Raw genomic sequence first — 24,700 nt, 5'->3', positions numbered from 1 at the left:
TTGTACCAAACCCTAACGCTTTGTGCAGCAACTGCAAGGGCAGAAAAGGGAGGAGTCTCCCATCCCACTCAGAATCATCACTGGGACCAGAAATGGTACATCTGGGCTGTTTGACACTGCCTTGAAACAAAGCAGGAGGTTTGCACCTTTTGTCACCAGATCTGTGAAATGCCAGAAGATGTCACGTAATCTGCAATAATCTGCAATGCAAGGCTTGCCTGCTGGGCCCGTTTATGGCAAAACACCACTGCCAGTGAGCACATCCTGCCAAGGGCTTATCCTTACCCATGTCAAACCAGCTGGCTTTAATAAAAAGCTATAAAATTAATCCTCAAAAATGGGTGCAATAACAGATAATTTGTTTAATCTGAAGCGCAACCATTCTCAATACATGGAATCACCTTTCTGGTATTGTCTTGCATTTTGAGTAATATCCTTCCAGCATTAAAATGCCCAGAAGAATCCTGTCTTCTAAGGCTTTAAAATAAATTTTATTCAGCTACCTGAATGATAAATAAAAACAGTTGATCATATAGCAACTAATTAAGAGGACTGCAGTCCCACTTGGAATTGACACTGAACTTTGCTTTTTTGCTCCTCTTCTCTTACTGTCAGATTTGAGAGCTGTGCCCAGAAGTGCTGTATGGGCATGACTTCACCCCACATGTACCAGGAGGTGTGTACTTCCCTTTGACACACTACCAGTAAACAGAGAGGGGAAAGAAACCTCTGAGTACATCTAATGAGTTACAGGCATTTTGAAGAGTGAGAACTAACACACTTTTCAAGTTAGAAGTTTACAGACCAGATATCCACATTGGAATACTACAAATGTTGGATAAAGATGTTTCAAAAGCATCACTTGACACACCATAATAACAATGCCTAATTTGAAAAAAAAACCCAAAAAAAGTCAACAAATTTTCCATTGCAATGTCTAAGTTTGTTCAAAAAAGCATCAAATCAATCCAGGGAAATCCCATCTCTTTCCAATTGTGCTTGAAGGGATTTCCCTCTGCTTTTCAGTTTCTCTTTGAATAAACTTCAGAAGCCACAGGAAGAAAGGTTTTGCTGATCACTTAATGTGAACACAGCAATTCTGCAGTGCTTAGTGACAGATGTGCTTGGAATATTAAACAGTATATCAATCTGACAGGGGCTGTCTGCTTTTCTGTGGGGACACCAGGTTAGAATCCTCCTCAAAATCTTTCATTTCAACACTTGCATGCATGTTATTTGTTTGCTTTCCAGGCTATTTTTATAAATTTGAATTAGACAATTTTCAACACAAACACTGTATTGTTTCCAAATTTTGGCATGTTCACAGCTCAAGGGATCAGTCACACAACTGTAAATATTTTTCATTTTTTTTTAACAAAGCACATAACTGTTACTCCAGCTCCATTCATTTTCACATGCAACATTCTGTCATTTGTTCTTTTTTTTTTACACTCTTTACAACACTAATACCTGAGGGGATTCACAACAGCAACATCTCTTACAACAGCCTCTCCAGTTAAAGCTACACTTCATTCACCCTACCCAGGCTAATAAACCAAAGCCTTCTTCAATGGGCACAGAAGTTTCCTTCAGAAACACTAGGGAATCACATCTGTGTTTCTAATCAGAATTATCCTATTTACAAATATTTTATGGGATAGAATTCTTCTGCAATTGACAATTCATATTTAGTCTTAGTCATTAAACAAGTACACAACTGGACACAAGGAATTTGCCAATTTTTTTTTTAAATTACTATCTAACATAGAGAACAACCACAAAACTATGACTTTTTTTCCTTTCCTGAAAACCTTCTATTATATAAGACTCTCCTGGGCACGAGGGGTGGTTCAAAACCTACCTCAACACACTGAGGACAATACAGCACACAAAGCATCCCACCTTTGGGACAACTCTATATTATGAGCATATCAAATTGTTATGAATATTCAAGGCTGCTTTCAGGGAGGGCAAAATCTTAAGCTCAAAACTTAATTTATTAGTTGGCAGTGTGAGAAGAATGCAGAAAATGAATGTTACATACAATTGTAAAAAAAGCAGAAAGCAACAAAAGCGCATTTTCAAGGAAATCAAAGTTCTAGCAAGGTCCATTCATCATTTCAGAAGATCTCCTGTTATAGCCTCATCCATTCAACTCCACCACAAGTCTCCCAACTCCCCTCAACCCAAACATCCCAATTTATAGGTGTGTCTGACCTTGACCCTGCCAATGACCTGTTCTGAGGTGACACTACAGCAGCTGCAGGTCAAGGACCCTGCTCAGCCCTTGGGCAATGCACACTCATCCTGTGCTGGTATTGCAAAGTTTTATAAAAAAATGACCTTGATACCATGGAAATGATGATGATGACCTGCCTGAAGACTTCCATGGAAAGAAAAAGTGCTTTCACTTAGCAGCTCTTTCCTGCCTGTGCAACAGCAGTGGAGAATATGGGTAATTCTTCCTCCTTCTTGGAGAACTCTGAAATGGGGAGAGTGCTGTTCTGTTACATTTCCTGCTGAGCACATTAAGAGAGCCAGTAGGACTGCTAAGAGTAGATCATTTATTGCAGAGTAATACCACCTAACTCTTAAGCCTTATTTACTTATAACACAGGTTAGTAATTTGGCCAAGCATCTAGGTAGGGCAGTGGGACTGTTGGGAGAATAGAGCAGGTGAGGAAAGACAAATTGAGTGATGACATTCACTGTGATGTGGAGACAAATTTATTTAAAAGAATTTCACCTTTCTTGGGTGAGGAAATGCATTAGTCATTATTCATCAGCATTTCTCACTCAGAAGGAAGGGAAAGGGAGTGCAGCTTCACTGCTGTAAAATTATCATTAGAGCAGAACCAGGGCCAGATGTCTATTCATCCAAGTACTTACATGCTGCTGCTCATAAATATTCTTCCTTAAAAAAAAAACCCCAACCCCTATATTTCTAGATACAAGGTGAAAAGGTAGCTTTTTTTGTCTTTTTTAAATGCAGGACTTATTATCCACACTTGTGATGCAGCACTTAAAATGTAGGAGACTGGACAGTAATAAAGATTAAAAGTGACAAAGACAGCTGTTAAATGATGTGATATTATTATTTATGTAAGGCTCAAAGAATCAGACACTTCACAAAGACAGAAAGAGGCACAGGCTGTGCCCTAAGGAGCTCAGGGGCTAACCAAACAACACAACAATGATGGATAGGCTCCAACAAGCACATGAAGGAGGCATTATGCTGTTGAGTCTCTGCTTATCTTCAAGCTCTATACAAGCAGAGGATGAGAGATGGGGTTAACTTTAAAGGAGGAACACAGAGTAATAGGATTAAGTAGGACAGACCAAGTGTCAAAGCAGGAATATGCATGAGAGGAGGGAAAGAGAGTGGGTGATGGAAAGAAGGCAAGTGAGTCACGAAACTTGGCTAGATGAGTGGATAAGGAAGTGAGTAGCTGAAACTTTGGAGACACAGTCATTCCCTAGCACAGAGATAGGCAAGAGCTAGGGTGTTTCTCTTTGGCAAAGAGTAAAGCCCAGGAGCAGATGTTAAGAAGGTCTGCAGTTAGCTGTTGCAGCAGCAGTGATAAATTTAATCAACCCACTGCTGAAGAGACCACGAGTTTTAAGACAAGAACAGAGAAACACAGTTGTGGTTGAGAGGAGATGATCTCAGACACACATTGAGGACAAAGAACAGAAACTGAGACACGACACAGAAACAGAGGAAAGGGCTGAGCAACAGATGATGAGAACTGTTTATTTTGTGTGTAATACATCCACTTCATAGCATCTGGGTGGATCATCACTTCTGACACTGACACGTCGAAATCATAAACTGAGGCAAACTCTACATGTGGGGAGAGGCCACTAGTGAAGAAACACAACCTAAGGACAACAAGTCTTTAGTTGTATGGCATGTTTGAGTCTGAAACTCAGGACAGCTAACCTCTTGCAGTGATCTGTACTAGAAAAGGGTGCACATCACAGCCTAAGTGCCTGAAATGCTCACAGAGAAATTCTGGTACATCTTCTAAGTCTACATTTTTACTCTTCATTAATACATAGATTCAGAGGAGTTTGTTAGAACAGGTCTGACTCAAAGTGTTGTGCCTATTCACACACATGCACAAGAAGGAAGAGTGGAAGTTTTCAAAAGTGACTTTACAATTTAGTATTCTTTGAATATTCTATGGTAGGAAATAGATAGGAACAACAACTACAACAGAGGAGTGCCCTTAAAAATCAGCTTTTACTAGCCTTTTTAGTGTAACATGCACACAAAAGGCTTGCTTTTTAAAACTAAAACCAAAACCTAGCATTTTGTAAAGCTTTATACACACACTGGCAAACTGATTACCCATTTATTCCTCTAAACTTTTCAGTCATTGAGAACAAAACCAGCAAAACTCACTTAAGGAAGTCAATGATGAAAGACTTTTTCTTTTTAATCTCAAGTCTGAATTTGTTCAGTAAAAACACCAAACTGAATGACAACAGCACAGATATCTCCAGCAAACGTGCACATTGCATGTGAGCCAAAGCTAAAGTTTCAAAAACCAGGTATGCATTTCCATTCTAGAAACACTGCAGCAAACTATCTATGATTTAGGTACAGATGCTGTGACTGTGAGCACAATAATCATTGTGTGTTTTAATGAGATGCATAATTACATTAGTATAGATTTGAGAAAGCAGCTTCATGACTAACTTCTTAAAAATCATATTTTAAAGGCAATTCTTGGTTGTGAAGATGGTTCTGGTGTACTGCATGCTCATTTAAATGAGCACTATGTAACACCAGGCTGTTTTCAGTTTCCAAAAGTAAGAGTTTGAGGCTGGAGTTACTTGACAGCAATGTGTCACTGGAGCAGTCATTTAAATATGATGCCTTGTTGTCAAAATCATATTACTAATTCCTGTGGATGAATAGCACAGCAATTACATCCACAGTCTATCAGATCTGTGTAGAGACAAGCACATGACTGAATAATTTTTATATAGAAACCGACTTGCTTGTTTTTCTTCTCTACTTCTGTAACAGACAGTAATTAATTCATCTCTAGCAAGCCTGTCCATCTGTTGGATGCTGAAAAACATTTAGGGTCACTCAGAGAGGTAAGTAGGTGATTTTATTAGGTCTGGAAACATTTCAAAATTTCTTGCATATATTCCTCCTCTCATTAGAGTTGAAATACAATTTCAGATCCAGCTCAATCAAATGCACACAATAACTGCTCTGCAGGGTGTTACTGAAGCAAAGACTTTTTAGTTATGTAAAAAACTGAAAAAGGAATAAAGTCCAAACAAAACCAGATATGAAAATGGATAAGGGATAAAACATACATGTAACAGGGCTGAAGTAGGAGGATTCTTGTCCTGGAAAAGGGAAGTGACAGTGTCTCCTCTTACAAGTAGGCAATATGGCAACAGAAACATGTTGTCATCTTATTGCAGGGGTTCCATACTGTTGTCTCCTTATCACAAAAGTTCCACACCTTCTTGGTGTTTCTCATGGGCAGCTCCCCAGAGCACTGTCTCCTTCTTCTTCACAAAGCACCCAACTGACTCCAGTTCCCTTCTCACCCAGCCACCCCACTCTTTTATAGCACTCTTCTTCTCATTGCTTACAGCTGTGGCCTGTTAAAGTGAGCCCTGCTCCTAATCTTTGATAATTGGCCCAGCTGCCAACTCCTTAGGGGTAAGATTACTTTCTACACTATCTTTATTTTCTTATATTCTATCCCCATACAAAAAAAACATACAGAAACTCAAAGAATTGAGAGAACATTAAAATGAGTTTTCTGAGGAAAAGGGAGAACATTTGAGTTCTATAATCTACAGGAATAAATGCTTGACATGGAGTGAACACATGTTCCATTTTTACAGCTTCAATCTTCACTTTTTTTTAAGCAATGGGCAGCAAAGAGCATGAAACCACGTACGAGGACAACATACCTAATCCAATAATGCCCAAGGTCTCCCCTCGGATGCGGGCAGCTCCCGAGGCCACCTCCCGGATCTGCTCCACGCTCTGGACCCTGGTGCCCTCGCGCAGGGCCTGGTGCAGCCAGGTGGTTCTCCTGTACAGGTTCAGGATGTGGCACATGGTGGAATCTGCGGTTTCCTCCACGGAGGCGGCTGGCACGTTACACACGGCGATCCCTGCGGGCAGCGGGGAGAGGATGCCAGTTGCCAACAATGCTCAGTTTTTCCATTGAACAGCAATACAGGAGCATGAGGTTTAAAGTCACACCTATTTCAACATGTCTTGCACAAATACTGAGTTTCTGACTGTAATGACAGGCAGAGTACCTGACATAATAGCTGACAACTATGTGCCAACTTATTTCTCTGATTTTTTATTACTAATTATCATGCTTTTATTTATTGCAAACTAAGGCACTGAACCACAGAAGGAAAGCACTGAAGATGTCACATGGTAAGCATTTTACATTTCCACTGAGCTTGGTGTTTTGAATAGCCCAGAGAAACCTGCCTTGCTCTCAACAGTGCGGCCAATGATCACAGTTTAGGTTTAATTGTGAGAATTAGCTTTCCACCACTGGACAAATAACCTCCCAAAAGCTATCTCTGCAAGTTTAAAAAAGGATAAAATAATTTCTAATGACAGCAACTCTTACAGAGCCTTCACAGGATGACTGTTAGTAATTCAGTATAGGTAATCATGATACAGGAAAGGACAATCTGTTACATGTTGCACAGGGGTTTTTAGAATTACAACAAACAACATCCCAGTCCTTTCCTGGTCCCCCACATTAAAGGGAACCCATCTAATCATCAGTAGGAAAATGCAAGATCTGCTTCTGCATGGCATGCAAAGGTAATGCCAAATAAGTCCATGTTCCTAACAGCTGAGAAGTCACCAGCTGAAACTAACATAACATCAAGCAGCCTAAATTGTTACAGCCACAGAAAACTGTGGAAGGTGGATTATTGATTCAAGACTCACAATAAGCCTATTTTACTTCAAAAAGCAGATGAAGCAACAAGTGATTGTAATTACATGCAACTTATCCCATTCTGCTTTTTACCTTCCAGTACTCAATAGACAGTAGTTAAGCAAAATGCTTGAAAAACTTTGTGTCCTTTTGGACTTGTCTCTCTTCAGTCTTTCCATGTACTGCATGTTCTCTCTCTAATCACCAGCTCCCACCAATGTTTGTGTCTCAGTTCTGCTGACTGAGACAACAAACAGCACACAGTATAATTTCATGGTGGAGAAGAAAAAAAAGTGTTTTGTATCCTAAAAACACCCAAGAACTGTTTTTACTGTTTGGGATTTTACATAACTAGATATTCAGTAAGTCCTCAGCTAATACCAGAGTATCTCAGGAAGCAAAGAAGAAGAATAAACATTCTCTTCAAAACCAGCATCAACAGTAATATGACAAATAATAAGCTCATACTATATTTATCTATGTTTTACATTCAAATGTCTTTATTCTGCTGCCCAGTACTTTTTTACAGCTTTCTCTACATCACTGAAAACCTGCACAGGGTACTTAGAGAACTATTTTTCTTTCCTCTGCTGCAGAGATGAGCCTGTCTGCTGAGTCACTGCCCTTAAGACTTACAAGAAGATATACCAGCATCATTTGCTGGAATATTAATCTTAGCATCCTGCTAACATCAATGGTAGAAGGAAATTCACCATTTTTAAAATGGGGAAAAAAGCTTGACTGGGAGGGAGAGGTGAAAAACTGAAAAATAACATCCTTTTAAGTACCTCATATTAAACACTTGCATTTGTTTATACAAAAAAGTCTTTTTCATGGAGCAACAATGCAGGTTTTAGATGGCAACGTAAATTAAATAAATGTGTCTCCTAATAGCTGCCATCAACAAAATTATGCTTTATAAGGAGCTTAAAGAATTATATTATGTATTTGGGAAGAAGAGCAATATACCTTCTTCCCTAATAGGTTTCCTTAGGAAACTGAGGGAACAAAAGTCAGATAAATTCTCTCCTGAACAGCAGGAATTTATTTTTCTCAATTTTTCTTCAACTCTAAAAGCACTCATTTTTGAAAGGCAGAGACATAGCAAACCACAAAAAGCAGCAAGAGAGAGGCAAGGAAATGAAGAGATATTTCACATGGGAAAAGACAGCACACTCTCATCTCATATCCACTGATCAATGCTCCCTTCCCTTTCCTCCTGCTTTCAGTGATTTTCTGCACAGTTTCAATGCTGAAAATTGCAGGAGTTAACAGACATTACCTGGGCTCCCACTTCACTGGCATCCAGCTACAGTGCAGAAAAAGCATGTTTTATCCAGGAAACACATATTTTCATGCTTTGTAAGAAGATTAAAAGTGCTAATATAAAATAATGCTTAATAGGAAAAGCTGGTAACAACCCAACGTGCCAGCTCTGTGAAAAATAACTGAAAAAGTTACTACAGAATTTCAGGAATATGTTGGACTCTGGTCTAAATCTACATTTCAAATGCAAATCAAAGCCTTTTATAAAGAGCAGATCACTCTCACATTACCTCCTTAAGATTTGTATTACTTACACCAGTTCAACTAACGGAAGGCTCTTTGTCTCAGTAATGTTTCATCCCAGCCACTTCACCCAAACTTAATATTACAATCAGAGATTTTACTGTAATCCCTCTACCATTTACTGGCTTTTGACAGAGTGGACAATAATATTTTGTAAATTAAATGATACACAAACAGGTTGGACCCTCAACTTTATAACTCAGTCTGATCACAAGACAGGAACTGAATGATGAGGAAGGTGGCCATTTAGCATTTCATATGAACAAGAATTTCCCAGATCTGCTGTGTACTCTAGCTTGAAGAATTATGTAGCTGCACATAGTTTGTAACTTGGGTTACAATCCAGCATAGAGACCTGCAGAAGAGACAGCCAGCAAACCTTCAAAGATCTTCCTCTTCTCAGGGATTTTCTCCACAAACTGGGCTCCTGACTGGTCTAAGCCTTTGATCTGCACCTACATTTTGGCTTTTGATCTAGGATTTTACCCCAGGCCAATCTCTCCACACACACACAGGTTTTCTGAGGCTCACAACACATGTCTGACCATGGCACCAGTTAAAGCAGGCAAAACACAGCCTTGCACACTTGCAGCCCTGACCTTTATAAAACTCAGCAAGGAGTGGTTAAGGCCCTGCCACCAATACAAGAGGTGAGTTGTTTTTTTACCATTAGCTGATAAACAGACCACATTACAGCTCCTCACTACATCACTGGGGCTACTGCTAGGACTAAGCACTGCCAGACTGAAATAAATGTTTCCAAGATCTTTCCAGAGCAGAATGGGAAACACACTGGTCTCCACAATCTTGGAAGAGAAACAAAATCTTTACTCCAAGTGGTAGGACCTGACCTTTAGATTGCAGGTAGGAGATAGTTTAAAATTAAAGTAAGAAAAGCACAGATTAGATAGTTGCTTTTCTTACAGTCAAACATCAAGCACCATCTCTTCATAGTTCCAGTAGCTGAATTTATTCAGAAGCAAAAACCGATTCTCCTATAAAACTGGTATTTCTATTTTATGGACTGGTTTAGTACTAAGTCTCATGCATCATAAATAAGTCTCAGACAGTTGATAATGATCTCATTTTTTATTCAAACAGAAGTAGTATGCCACAGTGATGGAATTATATTTTGTAATTAGATTACAGCAGTAGTAGTTAAAATATACAATTGGGGTAAAAAAGAAAGAGATGAAAAATTATGGCCTTTCTCCTTGGGTTTATACTGAGCAGGCAGATTGTCATCCTGCCACAAAGCTGTTAATATTATCACTTAATTAACTAATGCTAGTATCTCCATAATGAGTTTTATACTCTGATGGGAAAATTATACAGCTTACATATGATGCTAGTATAAAATACAGAGAAAACATTAATACAAAGATTTAGATGCTATCAGATTTCTAGAGGCAAGTATAAGATGCAAAATAAAGTCTGTAATAGCCATACCTAAATCTCCAGCAGATTTGATGTCAATATTATCAAAACCACTGCCAATTCGGACAATTATTCGAAGCGCTTTAAATTTCTCCAAGTCTTCACGAGTTAAAGTTATAGTGTGATACATCAGGGCACCCACTGCTTCATTTAGTACCTAGAAATAAAATGAAGAAAAAAAAGTTGGTTTTTTTTTGCTTCCACAGAATCTCAGTTTGATCTCATACACATATTCTCAAGTATAAAAGACACTAAAAGCATTAAATACAGATTCAGGGGTTTTTTAACAGGTTACTTTTCTAAATATTTCTTGGTAAGTCTCTTTCATCTGAAGTCTCCATTTTAGCATGTTGGGATCAGCTTCAAAAGAACTACATGATCTGTACTTGTGTTCTTAATAAGAGGGAAAGCTCTCCTCAATGCCCAGGAAATGCTCTGCAATACCAAGCCCAGTACAAGTGCCACTGGACTGCATCTGCACACACAGAGCAAACACTCCCCACAAACAGTGAGTATTTTATGCTTAGGCAGCTGATATTCAGCTTTGAATGGAGCAACAGAGCAGTATCTCTATACAGGCATTCACTGCCCTATTAAACCACTGGACAGAACAGAACAGAAAATATGAACAGAATGTACCTGAACAGAAAATACTCAGTGATCACAAACTCCTTCAACAACAGAGACTGAAATTGGTCACTTCACACACAAAACCAAAAGTGTTTGCCCCTCAGTTCACTGACACTGCAAATAAACTCTCACTGACAGAAAACTGGATGTCACATAAATTGGTATTGAGATGCCAAACTTGACATTATCCAGGAAAATCCAAAGCCTCTGAGACATAAGAAATTGCATGAAAGTAAAAATGCTGCAGAAAAAACCTCCAAACTTATGAGAGCACCAAAAAAGCAAAAATAAAAGACAGTCAGAAGCCCCTGACAAATTAAATTATGTTAGAGTGCATCCAACCTACACAGCAGCACTTAAAAGGAAGAGGTGTGTATAAGGAGAGGGAGAAGAGAAGGGGTGTGGAGAATGGAGCCAGACCTGCCCCAGCAGTTTTGAATTCTGCTACCCAACAGTGACACTGCACCCCACACAGATGATATCAATTTATTTTTCAGACAGCTGAAAGTATTTTCCTCTTTATCTGCAAATTGCATGATTTTACTTCTTCAAAATACTTCCCTGTGCTTGCACCTTCAATGCTCTAGCTAATATCCTAATGGTTCTACAAGACACAAAACATGCACAAATCATTTCAGCAGCTAAGCCAGCTGTAATGACTTCAAGAGATTCCTATGACACACTTCACACAGAAGTTCTGCAGAGGCTCTAAATTTCTTGTTCAGACTTTTGAGTCTGGTACATGCACAGATTATGTCATCTGACTTATTTCTGCTCATATGAGCATTTCCTAGTGTAATGCAAGGTCAGTAAAAATAATCAACATACATAATTTTTAAAAAAACCATTGCAGCAAATCAGAGTCTTGCCCACAGAAGATTACAATTGCTGGAACCCAGGATCTGCACAGTGTTTAAAAATACATAAAGAAAAAAATTAAAAGAAAATAAAATCAAACTCCATAAAAAATGAAAGAAAAGCACTTATTACTCAATACTTCACAAAATTATTTATGTTATTTCAACATTGTTTCTGGACTGAGAACTTCAGCTCTAACTCAGATAAAGACCAGATTCCTTTGAGCAGAATTTGCATTTACTAGTAAGAACTGCAAAAAAATTACAAATTACACATCCTTCAAGAATGCAGCTACAACATAATTCAAAGACCAGCTGTAGGCTCAGATCTTATAAAATGATTACACACACACACAAAACTCCTTGATTTTAATGGTGCAAACAAGTCCTTTGGAGATTACATCCAGCAGCTCCCAGTCAGAAAGACTGCACTCACCAGAATGTGTTACCTTGAGCTGTTACACAGGGCTAATAAAAACCCAACACAGTTTTTGGGTTTGCTTTTCCAGTACCATTACAGCTGGCATGGACCAAGCCTGAGGTATCCTACACAAGAAACAGTCCCTCTTAGGATCAGAAAGCCCACCTAAAATGCCCTTAGGTTATTTCTGCTCCCATTAGATGCTGAAATAAAATTGTTCAAGGATCTCCCAACCTCAGTGATGTGGAAATGTCTTCAAATTCAGTTGCAGCACTTGTTGCTTCAAGCCTCAAGGTCAAGTTATGATATCCTGGCTATCTCCACCAAGCCATGTCCCCTATTCTGTGCTGTATCACTCATTTTCCCCCACCCCTCCCAAGGGTTGCTCTGGATGCCTGTGCTGCAGGAGAAACCATCATCTGTGCAGCTGCCAGATAAGCAGAAACTGAAGCTCAGAAGTTGCAAGGACACACCCCCAAGGCTCTGTGACAGCCAGAGCCTCTCCCAGACTGGAAAAGGCCCATGGTGGGTGTATTTTGGGGATACAGATCTGCCACTGCCTGAAGGACTTCATCCAGCAGGGGTTAAAGCACAGCTGAACTGGCTCAGACATCTGTGTTTTAGTATCAGTGATTCACTTTGGGAAGCAGATTTTCATTTTATAACCATGCATATTTTATTAACTCAGCCAGTCTAGACTGGCATTTGGACTCTAAGAGCACTGGTGTGGACCCATTATGACACATTTTTTGGGTCCATCTAGGTTATGGCTTGGCACTAGGAGGAGACAGAAAAGTACTGGAAAGCTTGGGAATGTGTTCAATAAAAGGGAAAATATTTCCTAGCTATAGCTTAATGCTGACACTAGCCATTTCCACAGGCAGTTATTTACCCATCACATGGGATATGGAACAAGCAAATGCAAGTGACAAATCACTTAGAATTTCTTTTTAGTGACTGAGCCTCTCCTAGGATTATGGGCTAGTTAGCAAGGAAATCCACTGCTAAAAATGTAATACCCTGCAAGTGTGTTTTGTCACATAATTTGATAATTTAATTATGTTACTGCTTTTTGCTACTGGACATGTGATAGAAATATGCCAAAAAGGCATAAAATGATAGGAGAAAATCTGAAGTTAGAAACATCCAGCACTGGTGAATGTTAATAATGCCATTTAGATTAAAAAAAAAAACAGTGAAAGTTTCTGTATTTTGGAATTATTTGCATAAATTATATTCTCAGTCATTACATACATTAAATGCAGACAAGGAAGTCTGACAAGTCTTTCAATGAGTAAAATATAACCCTGGAAACTGATATCCAGCATAAATATCAACAATTCCAGACAATGAAATGATCTTTATAAAAAAAATAACTGTGCATAGAAGTAATTCACTGATGATTTAACAAAGGGGATGGAAGCATTGAGAAAATCAGAGAGAATATGTGATTTTTCTCCATCATTTTCCATAATGAACATAATTTTTAACAAATTCAAGAACAATTTTATTACAAGAAGACCAAACTTGTGAGTGAGATAGCAGGCAAGGCAGAAATTCCAGACCAGCCTGAGTATGTGGCAGACAGACCATGCTCTTTGATGATTTCTTGCAAGGAAAGGCAATGGAAAAACCTGACAGAAAATGAGCAGAGTCAGCTGTGCTCCTCCAACAGCCACTCCTGCTTCCATCACACTGCAACTGTGCCCGCTGGGAAGAGAGGATCCGAGGCAAAAGCTGAAACAGGGGACATGAATTGGGTTCCTTCTGTTACCAAACTATTATGGAGCTCACCTGCCTGATTTCTGTGCCTTCAGACTTCCTCCCAGCTGAAGCTAGAGCTCACTGTTCAAGTCTTTTCCATTCCCTATTCCATGAGCTGACAGCTTTTCCCATCACAGCAGCCTGGACAGGTCTTTCTGCTGTTCTTCATGCTCAAAATGACTACTCTGCTTTCACAACATGCCAGGTCAGCAAGGCTCTCAGGGAACACATGACACAGTAGTAGGAGACACTTCTTTTTCCAAGAATTCAACAAATCCTGAGTACTGATTATCCAAGGTTCAAGTCCTTCTAAATGTTTTCCCCATCTACATTTTTTTTCCTCTTTCTTTCAGTACCACACTATTTTAACCATCATGCTGAACATCACAAAGTCACCACTGTGACACACACATCTCATTACTTGGGGAAGAACTCTGAGCATCTTGCTTACTTTTACAAAAACATAAATCATAACATGCTAAGAACTAAACAGCAAGGCCTTCTCTTCTTGGAGCATCTCAAGACACTTCTAGATTTGACTATGAGAGGCTGATCCCAGACACTCATGGATCAAATCCAGAGCACAGAAACATAACACAGTACATGAAATGCCAAAATACTTTAGTGCAGAGACAAAAAAAACCCTATAAATTACAAGATGAATATGACAAACTCTTCATCTTAAAAACAAAAATCATCACTAGAAAGTGCTGTATTTAATCCAGTTCTAGAAATTACAAAGTGTTGCATTTCTTGGACTTGAAATTTCATGTGTCATCTCTAAAAAAATTATGTTCCAGTGTCACCAACAGACTTGAAATATTTTGCACATTTGGGTGGAACAAATGTACTCTACCAAAACGGAGTAAGCCTTGCCTTATTTAACTTGCAAAAAGCAGCTGCATGTTGAATTTGTAACCAATAGTCTGTCACATGGGGAAGGCTGCAGAGACTCAGAGCTACTCTCAAATCCTCCCTACAACACTGCAAAGGATCCATGTGAAACCAGCACCATTAAAACTAAAAGGAAAAGCCAGCGTGCTCAAGTGGTAATTAGTGGCTCTCCAAAGCTCTGTTATATTGTATTACTTTTTACAAGTTCTTGCTTCTCTTTACAAGCTCTCAGCTCCCTGTTAGGTTCCCATGATCCATGGTGCTGTCAGTAACCCACTTGTTTCATATAAACTTTACTCAGCCAGGATACTCTCTAGTGAGGACCCTAAACATTAATACTTGAGTTTATACTGTCCATAAATACAAGTATAAATATTTTACACAAACATAAACAAAACTTACTTGCAGGCTCCTGAAAACACACTCTCTAAAAGCCTATGTATCCATACAATACATAAACTACATATATATATATACACATGTGACATATATATATGATAGTGTATTTCTAGTCTTCTAAAAATTAACATTAAAAAATATATACATACAAATACATACACACAACTGCATAAAAAAACAGTATTATCTACACACAACTTCTTTTAAATACTATATTGAAGCCAGTCTTTCCAAGCCAGGATTTACTGACCATTACATGCATCTTTAATGACAGAAGTCAATTTGAGAATATAGACTATGAAAACATTTTTACTGCATAAAAGGCTTCAATGAAAAATCTTTAACAGGAGTTCTGTGCTAGTTTGTCTATTAATAGGGCTGAATTGTGTCTATTCATAAGGCTGAATTCAGGTCAAGTCTATCAGACACTACAATGGATTGAACATCTATACCAAAGGATATTATGGAGTTATGGAAGCCACTGGTGACAACCCAACCCAGTTTTTTCCCAAGTCTTTCATAAGGAGTCTGATCCAAAGCCCATTTGGTTTCAGGACATTTACAAGGTTTTAGATCAGCTCTGAGGTGACAACTTACTCCTAACCAGACCTTATTGTTTAGAACAAGGCTGCTTCCTTTCAATCTGTGTTCTTTGAGAATTTAAATCTGATGGAAAACTAAAATGCTTCATCTGCATCATGAATATAAACAGCACTGATGGTGTAAACACAAGCTTTACTGCTAAACAAAGAATTGGAAGCTTGAAAAATTATCTCACTTAACCATTGCTGTAACAGGGACAAATCAAAGAGCTGAACAACAGCACCATCCTGGATTTGTCTGTATCAGTTTCAAAACATTTGTCACTTTTCACCTCCTCTTTGAAATGGTCTTTGATAAAACTGCCATCACTAGAATTGTTTCTATATTTAATTCCTATGTCAAAGTGTGACTGAAAAATTTCAAGTTCTCTTAAACAGGAAGTTCAGATTGAAAGTTTTTTAAACTTAGAACTACAAATATGGAAATGCAGTATCCTTTTGAAAAATATTCCATGTTGGGTTCAGAAAACAGAAGTCAAAGGATCTGACACATTCTACCCCAGTCTCTGCTAAGGCTGGGGCAGAGGTTTACCCAACAGACTGTTCCAAGGACTAGTCACTGCTTTCATCAATGTTCTGGTCAACTGAGTAAATGCTTGAAGCTGTAAACCCAGTCAACCACACAGTTTTTTCTTCTACCTGATTTGCAACAAGATGTAGGAAAGTACATAATTACAGAAAAAAAAGAGAATGAAAGAACGTACTCAGCCTAAAATAAACTCTTGACTTCTTTCCAGCCTGTACATTTTGTTTTAAAGACCATTCCTAATCAGTTGTGTTTCCTGTCTTTTCATCTGGGTTTGCAAGAACCACTATTTTCTCTCTCCTTGGTTGAGATGCCTGTTACCAGTCCTTGCACATTGTTTACATTTATTCCTCTTGATCTACACAGCACTTCCATGTTACAGAACACACAGCAAAGGTCAGGAAGCCCAAAAAGCAAAGAACATGAACTCAAAAAAATCTTGGGCAACACAAAGAGCTCAAGGGTATGCTTGAGTCTGTTATGCCTTTAAAGGTACAGAAGTGGAAAAGAGCAGCAATATTGCAGGAATCAGAGTGCTGGGTAGGCTGCCAAGGAGCCAGGAAAAGCAGCAAACTGTGAATGGCACTGAAACGAAGAGGGATTGGGAAAAAGAGGCAAACAGACAAAGGAGCATGAGATAGTGAAAAAAGAAAGTTGACCTGGAATGAGGATGGAAGCAAGCTAAGTGTTTTTAAATAATTTTTTTGGATGAACAACTGCATTTTTGGCAGAACAAACCAAAACACTGTGTACACTTGGAAGCAGTCTTAGATAGTTACTGAGAGAACTTATTTACACATCATTAATTGTAAAATAAAAGCCAATTTAACAGCAGTGAGTAACTTTTATAGACAGTAATGCAATCTCCAATAAGAAATTTGAACACTGAAATCTTAAATATTTTTACCCTAAATGACAGAAGTTTTCTGACAGGATGCAATGAACCGAACTCCCAGTTTTGCCATGATAAGAGTTTGACAAACGTAATACTCAACTTCACACAGCCACATGCAACATCTACAATAAAACAGAACTTAGAGGTTAAGGGATAACAACATCTATTGCAGCCCTGCAGACTGGCTCAAAAATAAACTGCTTTCTCTAGGCAGAATGGGAAACAAGGAGACAAACCAAAAAAACAGTCAAACCTTACACATGAGTAAATTTCTGAAGAAGCATAATAAATGACCCTAACTACAAAGTTATTTCAAAATATTGGGTCACTCTCAGTAAATGTCAGAATTCATTTAATCACTGGCAGCCTGATTTTCCAGAAGGAGGGAAATTTATCTTCACCATCCAAGTTGCTTTCCAAAGCAGTGGAATGGGGAACAAATGCTTTGACCCGAGATGAAGCACAGTTCTACCACATGTTAGTTCTTATTTGCAACTTTACAACTTGTTACTTATGTTTCACAGTTTAATCTCCTCAACCATAAGAAGTGATTGGTAAATGAACTCTTGGCAGAACGGAGTTGCTACAGAACTGCAACTCAGTTACCCAGCTGGAGAAAACTTTCTTGAATGAGCACACACAGAAAGGTATTTGCCAAAATCCTGCTCCTGACCCTGCACACAAATGGCATTCAAATCCTTGCTTCTTTTCCACCTTTCTTTTTATGTTAAAATCTCTCAGCCTGCTTGCTCCTCTATGAAAAACTACCTAGCTTGTAGTCTCAAACTTTGCTGTGTCACAAGCTATAAATTCTCCTTTCTACTCTATTTTCTTGAAAAACTGAAAACACAGTATTTTAAAGTATGAAAACAAAGTATTTAAAAAAGTCCCTGAAGCTCTCCTGACCAGCAGAAATCCCTTCTGCAGCTTCCAAAATGTTAATTTCTCAAACTCTGACTCCTCAGACCTCTGTGACCAAGGCTCCACAAGTGTGCAAGCTGAGTTAATATGGGTTCCTGCTTTCCCAGAGATCCTTCTCATGTCTTTCACTCCTTTCCTCCCCAGCTGATTCTTGGTTCACATCTCTCCCCCTGCCCCATTACAGTCACCCACCTAAGAGTATCAAACAATGTCAATCACCCTTCTTACCCCAGCCTAAACTTCCCAGCCTGTGGCTTGCTCCCTGCAACTTCACATTAAATGTTTCTGTATCTGCTAGCCTATGGATTCAGTAGCTCTTCTACCTATCTATTATCAAAATCTGTATTTTAAATAACAGGGCAACATCATTTAGTATGGCCACAAATGTGCATTCAGAAATACATGAACAGTTTTAATCCTGCTTTAAATATGCAACTCTTAATTTTAAAACCTTTTGTGAAAACAATTTTGAATTTAGCAAACCACCATTCCCAAATAATGTATTGTGCAAACAGTACTAAAATACAAATATTCCTCTAAAGATAGGTGAAAAGTAGTGATTTTCCACTGCAGATGAACAGTGAACACTTTTCACACATAAGTGAACAGTGCTTAACACTCCATAAAGCTGCTCTTTCAGCTTATGTTAAAGGAAAATCATACAACAGTATGATAATGAATTCTGGTATGTGACTTTTGTTTTAGAAATTTATTACCTTGCAGGTCCAAATGTTTTAGGACTCTCTCATCCTTTAGGCAAGTGAAAATCTGTATTATGGCACTGCACTGATAGGTACTGAAAATATATTTTCCTGATGTATTACTGAAATCATTGAGAATTAATTATTTTTGTATAATAAAAAGCAAAAGATGCAAGCTTTAGTATAATCCCCTCAATACAGCAGTTTGTGAAGATTAGCAACAATTACCTATGTCACTCATCAGTTATGCAAATACTTTTCCAAACCTGCAATTTGAGAAAGACACACTCAACCTCAAGATCTGAAAAGTTAATTTATTACACACCACTGCTAACAGAAAATACCCATTGTTTTTTTGCAAGGCATTCATGGCACACAGGAATTCCCTAGTCTTGATGCACCAGAAGTAAATGATGTTGATTTTAGTAAAAAAACCATAAACCTATACAGGTGGTGGAGCAGCCAATGCTATAGTGTTCACCCCAAGAGCAGACTGCTCTTATCTACTAATAGAACAGCATTTATATTACTTATTCTTCATGTGTCATTTAGCTCTTGTAAATGGAATCCATGTATTAACTCCTAACAGTGGTGTGAGAGAGGTAAACAGTAAAACAAAAGCAACTTCTCAACATGATTAAAAGGAAATACACAGAAAAAAGGCATTCTATCACATTTTAATTCTTGATATATAATAAAATAAAAAGGAATTGGGAAAAAAGCTTGAGTTTCCTCTAAATTTAAAAAAAAGTGTATTTTCTTTGAACCGTATATATTAAGTTTTATTATATTAAAAATCTCAACAATTATCTCTGCAGATCTATTATGAATGAAGACTGAGAAGTTTTCAATTCCTTGCATGTGTCCTCAAGTTAGGTCGACATTCACCACATTTTCCATGCAAATTTTGGGTTAGTATTTGTTTTGAAACTCCTTTCCAGTGACATTTCTCAGTGCACAAGGCTGCCTAACCCAACCTGCACAATTCCCTGGCCAAACAAAGGAATCAGAAAGTTACCCACACACACAATCCAATAGCTGTGGTCTGTCTTTCCAGGAAAAGGCTGAGCACCAGACATGTTTCCAAGGAGCATTTCAAGATATCATGTAGTAGTATTTTGCCCAGAAGTAACTCTGTCCATGAATCTTAATTCAGTAGGGAAGCAGAGGGACAACATCCAATGCACTAAAGCACAGCTCACCACAGACACTGCAGTAACACGTTACAGCTGACACAACACTGTTCTCAGTCATTAAAATACTTGCATTTCCTACAACACCTCAGCTGTCCCTCTTCAACATTACCTTTTCATGAATTTCTTGTGTAGACTGAGCATCACAAAATGCCACTGTGGCTACATCCTTCAGAATAGGCATTTCTACTGTACAGTCCCTGCCATCCAGCAACGCTACCAAAGGGCGCGGGTGCATGGGCCCATTCATGATCGGAGGTCGAATGCCTGCAGAGAAACAGAGAAATCTCGTTATTCAGGCCATGCAAATGGCATTAAAAATAGGTTATAGCTAGTCTGGTTTATTCTGATGGCAGAAAAAGATTTCAAGGACTGAAGCTAATAAAACAGGAACAAGTTTATACTCAGCTGCCAACCAAGCACAGACCTTATGAAGAAATTCCATGGAGGTTCAGAAGGCTGAACTTTGAAAGATGGATAAAAGCACTGAGGGAATAGTATACTTGTTTTTTAAAGATACATCTCACTGCACTACTAAGTGTCTGTGCAACCTTGTTCAACCTTTAGGTTTTGACTGGATTCCACACCTTTGTGAGCTCTAGAAAGAGTGAGAAATATCTTGCCCAGGCTTGCAAGAAGAGTGGAGCTTATGGAATATAATAAGCAACTCAGTGAGGATTTGAGTATTCAATTTACATATATAATGATGATTCTGCTGAGACTAAAATTTAACTTTAAAAAGCCTACAACAGCAAAATTTTCCATTTACTGAGGATCCAGTGTTAAGTTTACAGGCAAATTGCTGATCTATGTAGGTCTGCTTAGACTTAAAAAATTTTACCAAGCAGTTCTATATAGCTTAGTCAAACACATCATACTTAATCCACCACTGAAAATTCTTACAAAACAGGAAAAAAATGTCCCTCCCTAAATCAATGACACACTCTGAACACTGTGGAGTGACAAAGAAATTCATGTCAACTATCTGGGAGAAGGAAAATCAGTCCAAACTGAAGACTTAATTTACATCCTCCTTACAGAGTCTGGAAATGAAAAATAATCCCTAAGATATTTAGAGAGCATCTCTTTAACAATACAGATGCTATAAATACACAGAAGTACTCAAGGGAATAATATTAAACCATTGCATTTACTGAAAAAGTTAAGCATGGGTGGGAAAAAAGACTTCCTGAAAAGATAATGAACAACAAAACGAAGATTAAAGTACATTTTTTCCTCTTTTAAAATAAGAAGTTTTAAGCACTGCAAAGTGAATCAGGCTAGATATTTCTTGTATACAAATTTCAACAGATATTTTTGTTGCAGTGTCAATTTTAAAACATTGCTTATTTTCTTGTTAATCCAAGTTGGTCCAACAGCAATGCAAATGCCTAAGGGGCCCCAGTTAACTTCCACAAGCAATCCCTGCATCTTAAGGCCCAGCCTGTGTCAGAAAGCAAGTTCTGAAGGACTGGTATCTGCATTTCAAGTGGATGGAAAATCAGTAGAATCGCAGCTATACAAGTATCTGATGAAGAAAACCAGCTGCTGGGAAGAGAGATTTTCACAAGTCAACAAAAACAGCATAAAACCTCCCCCTGGGACCAGCCTGAGCTCTGGGGCTGAAGGACATCTCCAGGGACTGCTGCCCTCACAGTCCCTCTCACTGGCCTGGCCTGAACCCAGCAATTCCATGTCCACTCCTAAGCAACTCAGCACAGCCCAGTACCACTACCATCTGGCATTTCAATTCTTCACCTAGTCAAACAGTTTTTATACCTGAAGACATGAGAAAAGCAGTCACTACATTTGGTTCTTTTCTGTTCTACTTCCAGCACCTCCCCACACCTCGTGATACCATGGATTGACTGACTCTGCAGTACTCTCACGATCTTTCAGATGGGAAAAAACACCCACCAGCAAAGTTTGTTATGGAAATTACACTGTTGCAAAAACACCCCCTCCTAACTGGTACTATGACAGACAAGCTTAGAAATGCTTCTGGTACACATTAGTTCAGTAATATTCAGCCACCAAAACTAAATGAGAGACATTAATACATAATTTTTTAAAACTGTGCAGCTTGATAGCTTATTATGGATACTTGTTTGAACCAAAAATGGCCACATAACCCTCACAGAGGCATTTTTAGTAAATAAACTACATACCAGTAATGTGGTACAGGACACAAACACTAGAATATACAACATAAAAATACTTAAGGTATTAATGGAACAATTCTATCCTTTAATGGGGATTTAATTACAAAACTCCACATTAAATTTACTTAAAAACATCCTAGGATAAAGCATGTTATAGACTTGCTCACATTTTTTTTAAAAAACAGTATATATAACAGCATTAATAAAATGCAATTATGTCTAGAAACAAATGCAAAAATGACATTGCAAGACCTCTTCATTTTACTTAGAGTGACTGTGCTCACTCAACAACTGAAATGTCATGGTCTCGTCAGTACAGCAAAGGCAGAAATTCAATAACAAGTCTGAATGCTAGCTAAAATAAAATTTAAAAAACAAAAGAACTTTGATACTAAATTTGTTGCAGATTAATGAGGAAAATTATGATTCCCTCAGAGCTACAACTAAAGCACCTCTGTCAGAGCAAATAGTCCAAACTGAAAAAAGTAGATGAGATTAAAAACTCTCACTTCAAAGCAACACTTTTCTGACTAGAGCTAGCTCAAAAAATCATGAAATGTTACAGCACTAAACAGAGCCTTTTCAGATAATGATTTCTCTAAAACACATAGAGGTGTGGCATGGTTTTCCCCTCACACCAGTATATCTAAGATTTCAACCAAATTACTTGTGTAACATTGGTGCTAAGGGGAATGCCAGGGCAAGCCCCAAAGCACAAGAACAGAGTCAAAAAAACCCAGAAGGAGGAACCCTCCCTGAGAGATTTTAAGGCTTTGTTAAGAAACCCTAGGACTCAAATATATCCAGTGACCTTGACCACAAAAACCCTACGAACCTTTGCTTGCTAAAATCCTTTCTGAACTTCAGCACAGACTTCCTGTTGCACAATCTTTCTGCCTAAATCTCCTGCCCCTGAATGGGAGGCAGCAACTCCCACTTCAGTTAGCTTCCAGGACTTCATCCCAGTGGCAGTCCCTCCCTAAAGGTCCCATTTGGGAAGACATGGCTTCACTATGAATCAGAAGCTTTTGAACAAAAAGCTTCCTCTTCCAGCATTTAGATACATTCTGCCTGGTTTTTATCTGGGAATGTCACACTGCACTGTGCCTTTTCAGGAGACCCTCGGAGATGCAGCAGCAAGCAATGTGGATTTAAGAGCAGTGTTTTCCATGCCTGCATTTACTGTGAATAATGCAGCTCTGTGCCAGAGAGAAGTAACTGCAAAGTGGGCAGAAGTGACATTCAACACAACAAATGTGAAACTGATTAAAAAAAATAATTCACTTAGCTGGCTTATTTAACAGTATCATGGTACAGCACTTCAGGTTACACAGGTAACAAAAATTATACCATCCACCCCCACATCCTATAACCTTTGTTATGGGAAAACAATCTTAGTTTATCCTAACTCAAGACTTTCAGGAACCCCTACCAACCTGACATTTCTTAATCTGAGCTTGATTTCCAGGACCATGAATTCGATTTCTCAATGCTTTACAATCTTCAGTATTCTGAGGCAAAATAGCAGCCTGTCATTCCATCCTCATTTCCATGTCTTTAATTTTTCTTGCAGTCTCCTGTAATCTTGAACCAAAGCTTTTATACTTCTTATCCACTGCAACCTCTGTAGCCTGGATGGTGTTCAAATTTTTACTAAAAATTAAACACAAACAATACATTAAAACAACGTTAAGGGTCTGACTCGTGCTCACAGAAGGCAGGAAACTCAAAGCTTCTCACTGCATCTGTACCCTTCCCCCTATGGCTGCTGGCTTTCCACCACACCTGCTGTGCTGCCACTGGCCATTAACATTCCAGGGAAACCACTGGAGTGTTAAGACACACACTGCACCTTGCTCAGGACAGCAGGTGTATTGTAAATACACCTACCTGCAATGGTGGGCACCACCCACATGGCCAAGGCTTTGCCTGGGTGAGCAGGGATCCAGGGATAGGGTATGATCTCCAAAATCCCCCTGCTGGAGGGCCAAGCACTCCAGTGGGTACCAGAGATGGAGTGAGAAGCCTTAACTCTGAACTTGATGGTTTTGCTGGGTGTAAGTCAGGCCCTTAAGGTTATCTAAATGTATTAAAGAAAAAACCTAACTTTCCCAACAGCTCTAATCCAGCTGTTAGTCTGGGGTTTCTGCCCTGCCCCATGTGGAAAAAATCTTGTGGGGAAGCTCTTATCCCAGTAACAGCTACTGTGCCAGTGGCTGCTGGGTTTTTTCTAAATTAATACCAGGTATAAGGTGCAGAGACAGAGCAGCTGTCCTCAGGCAGCAGCTATTCACCATGTGGCTCACAGCACAGTGCCCTTGCACAGCTGCAGTCTGGAAAAAAACCTATCAAAACCTTATTCTAGTCCAGCTCTTATGGAAATAAACTTGGGAATTGAAAAACCAGTTTTCAGCTGCAGAACCTGAGAGGAAGCCAGCCTTGTGCACAACTGACTGTGGATCCCAGAAACAAGGGGATTCATGAGCTCACCATGCAGCTTTGCAACCAGAACAGGAGTGGAAGGGCTGTGAATTCTTTTACCTTCACACCTTTGAGAGCATGGGGACTTAAAGGTGATCAGACCAACCTTAGCACACAAGATGTATTTCTTTTAAACTGGGAAGAAGCTGCCTGAGCAGGGTAGTGTCCTTCTCCTCCCAAATCCAACCTGCACCTCGTGCTCCTCAAGCAAAGGGGCATTGTTTGTGCTACCCTCCAAGGGGGAAGAAGCCAATGCCATTGGCATACTCAGGACTGCAGGGAAAGAAAGCTC

The 24,700-nt window shown here is 38.9% G+C and overlaps 1 protein-coding gene across 6 annotated transcripts in view; it reads right to left on the bottom strand.

Annotated features, from left to right (window-relative positions):
* Window positions 1–24,700, bottom strand: part of CTBP1 (C-terminal binding protein 1) — a 182,988-nt gene that overhangs the window by 17,505 nt on the left and 140,783 nt on the right. For 5 of the 6 annotated variants that reach the window (XM_036381728.2, XM_036381727.2, XM_054514567.1 and 2 more), the window contains exons 2-4: window positions 19,878–20,032; window positions 9,975–10,119; window positions 5,953–6,159 (exon numbers count right to left, since the gene is read on the bottom strand). In XM_036381728.2, coding sequence (XP_036237621.1) covers window positions 5,953–6,159; window positions 9,975–10,119; window positions 19,878–20,032 — 507 coding nt within the window. Of the gene's footprint in view, window positions 1–5,952; window positions 6,160–9,974; window positions 10,120–19,877; window positions 20,033–23,363; window positions 23,581–24,700 lie in introns of those variants that run through there. The other variant, XM_036381731.1, reaches the window with a different exon arrangement.

Source organism: Molothrus ater, chromosome 4 (assembly GCF_012460135.2).
Source record: "Molothrus ater isolate BHLD 08-10-18 breed brown headed cowbird chromosome 4, BPBGC_Mater_1.1, whole genome shotgun sequence".
Taxonomy (NCBI): Eukaryota; Metazoa; Chordata; class Aves; order Passeriformes; family Icteridae; genus Molothrus; species Molothrus ater.
This window is presented reverse-complemented; position numbering and strand designations above follow the sequence as displayed.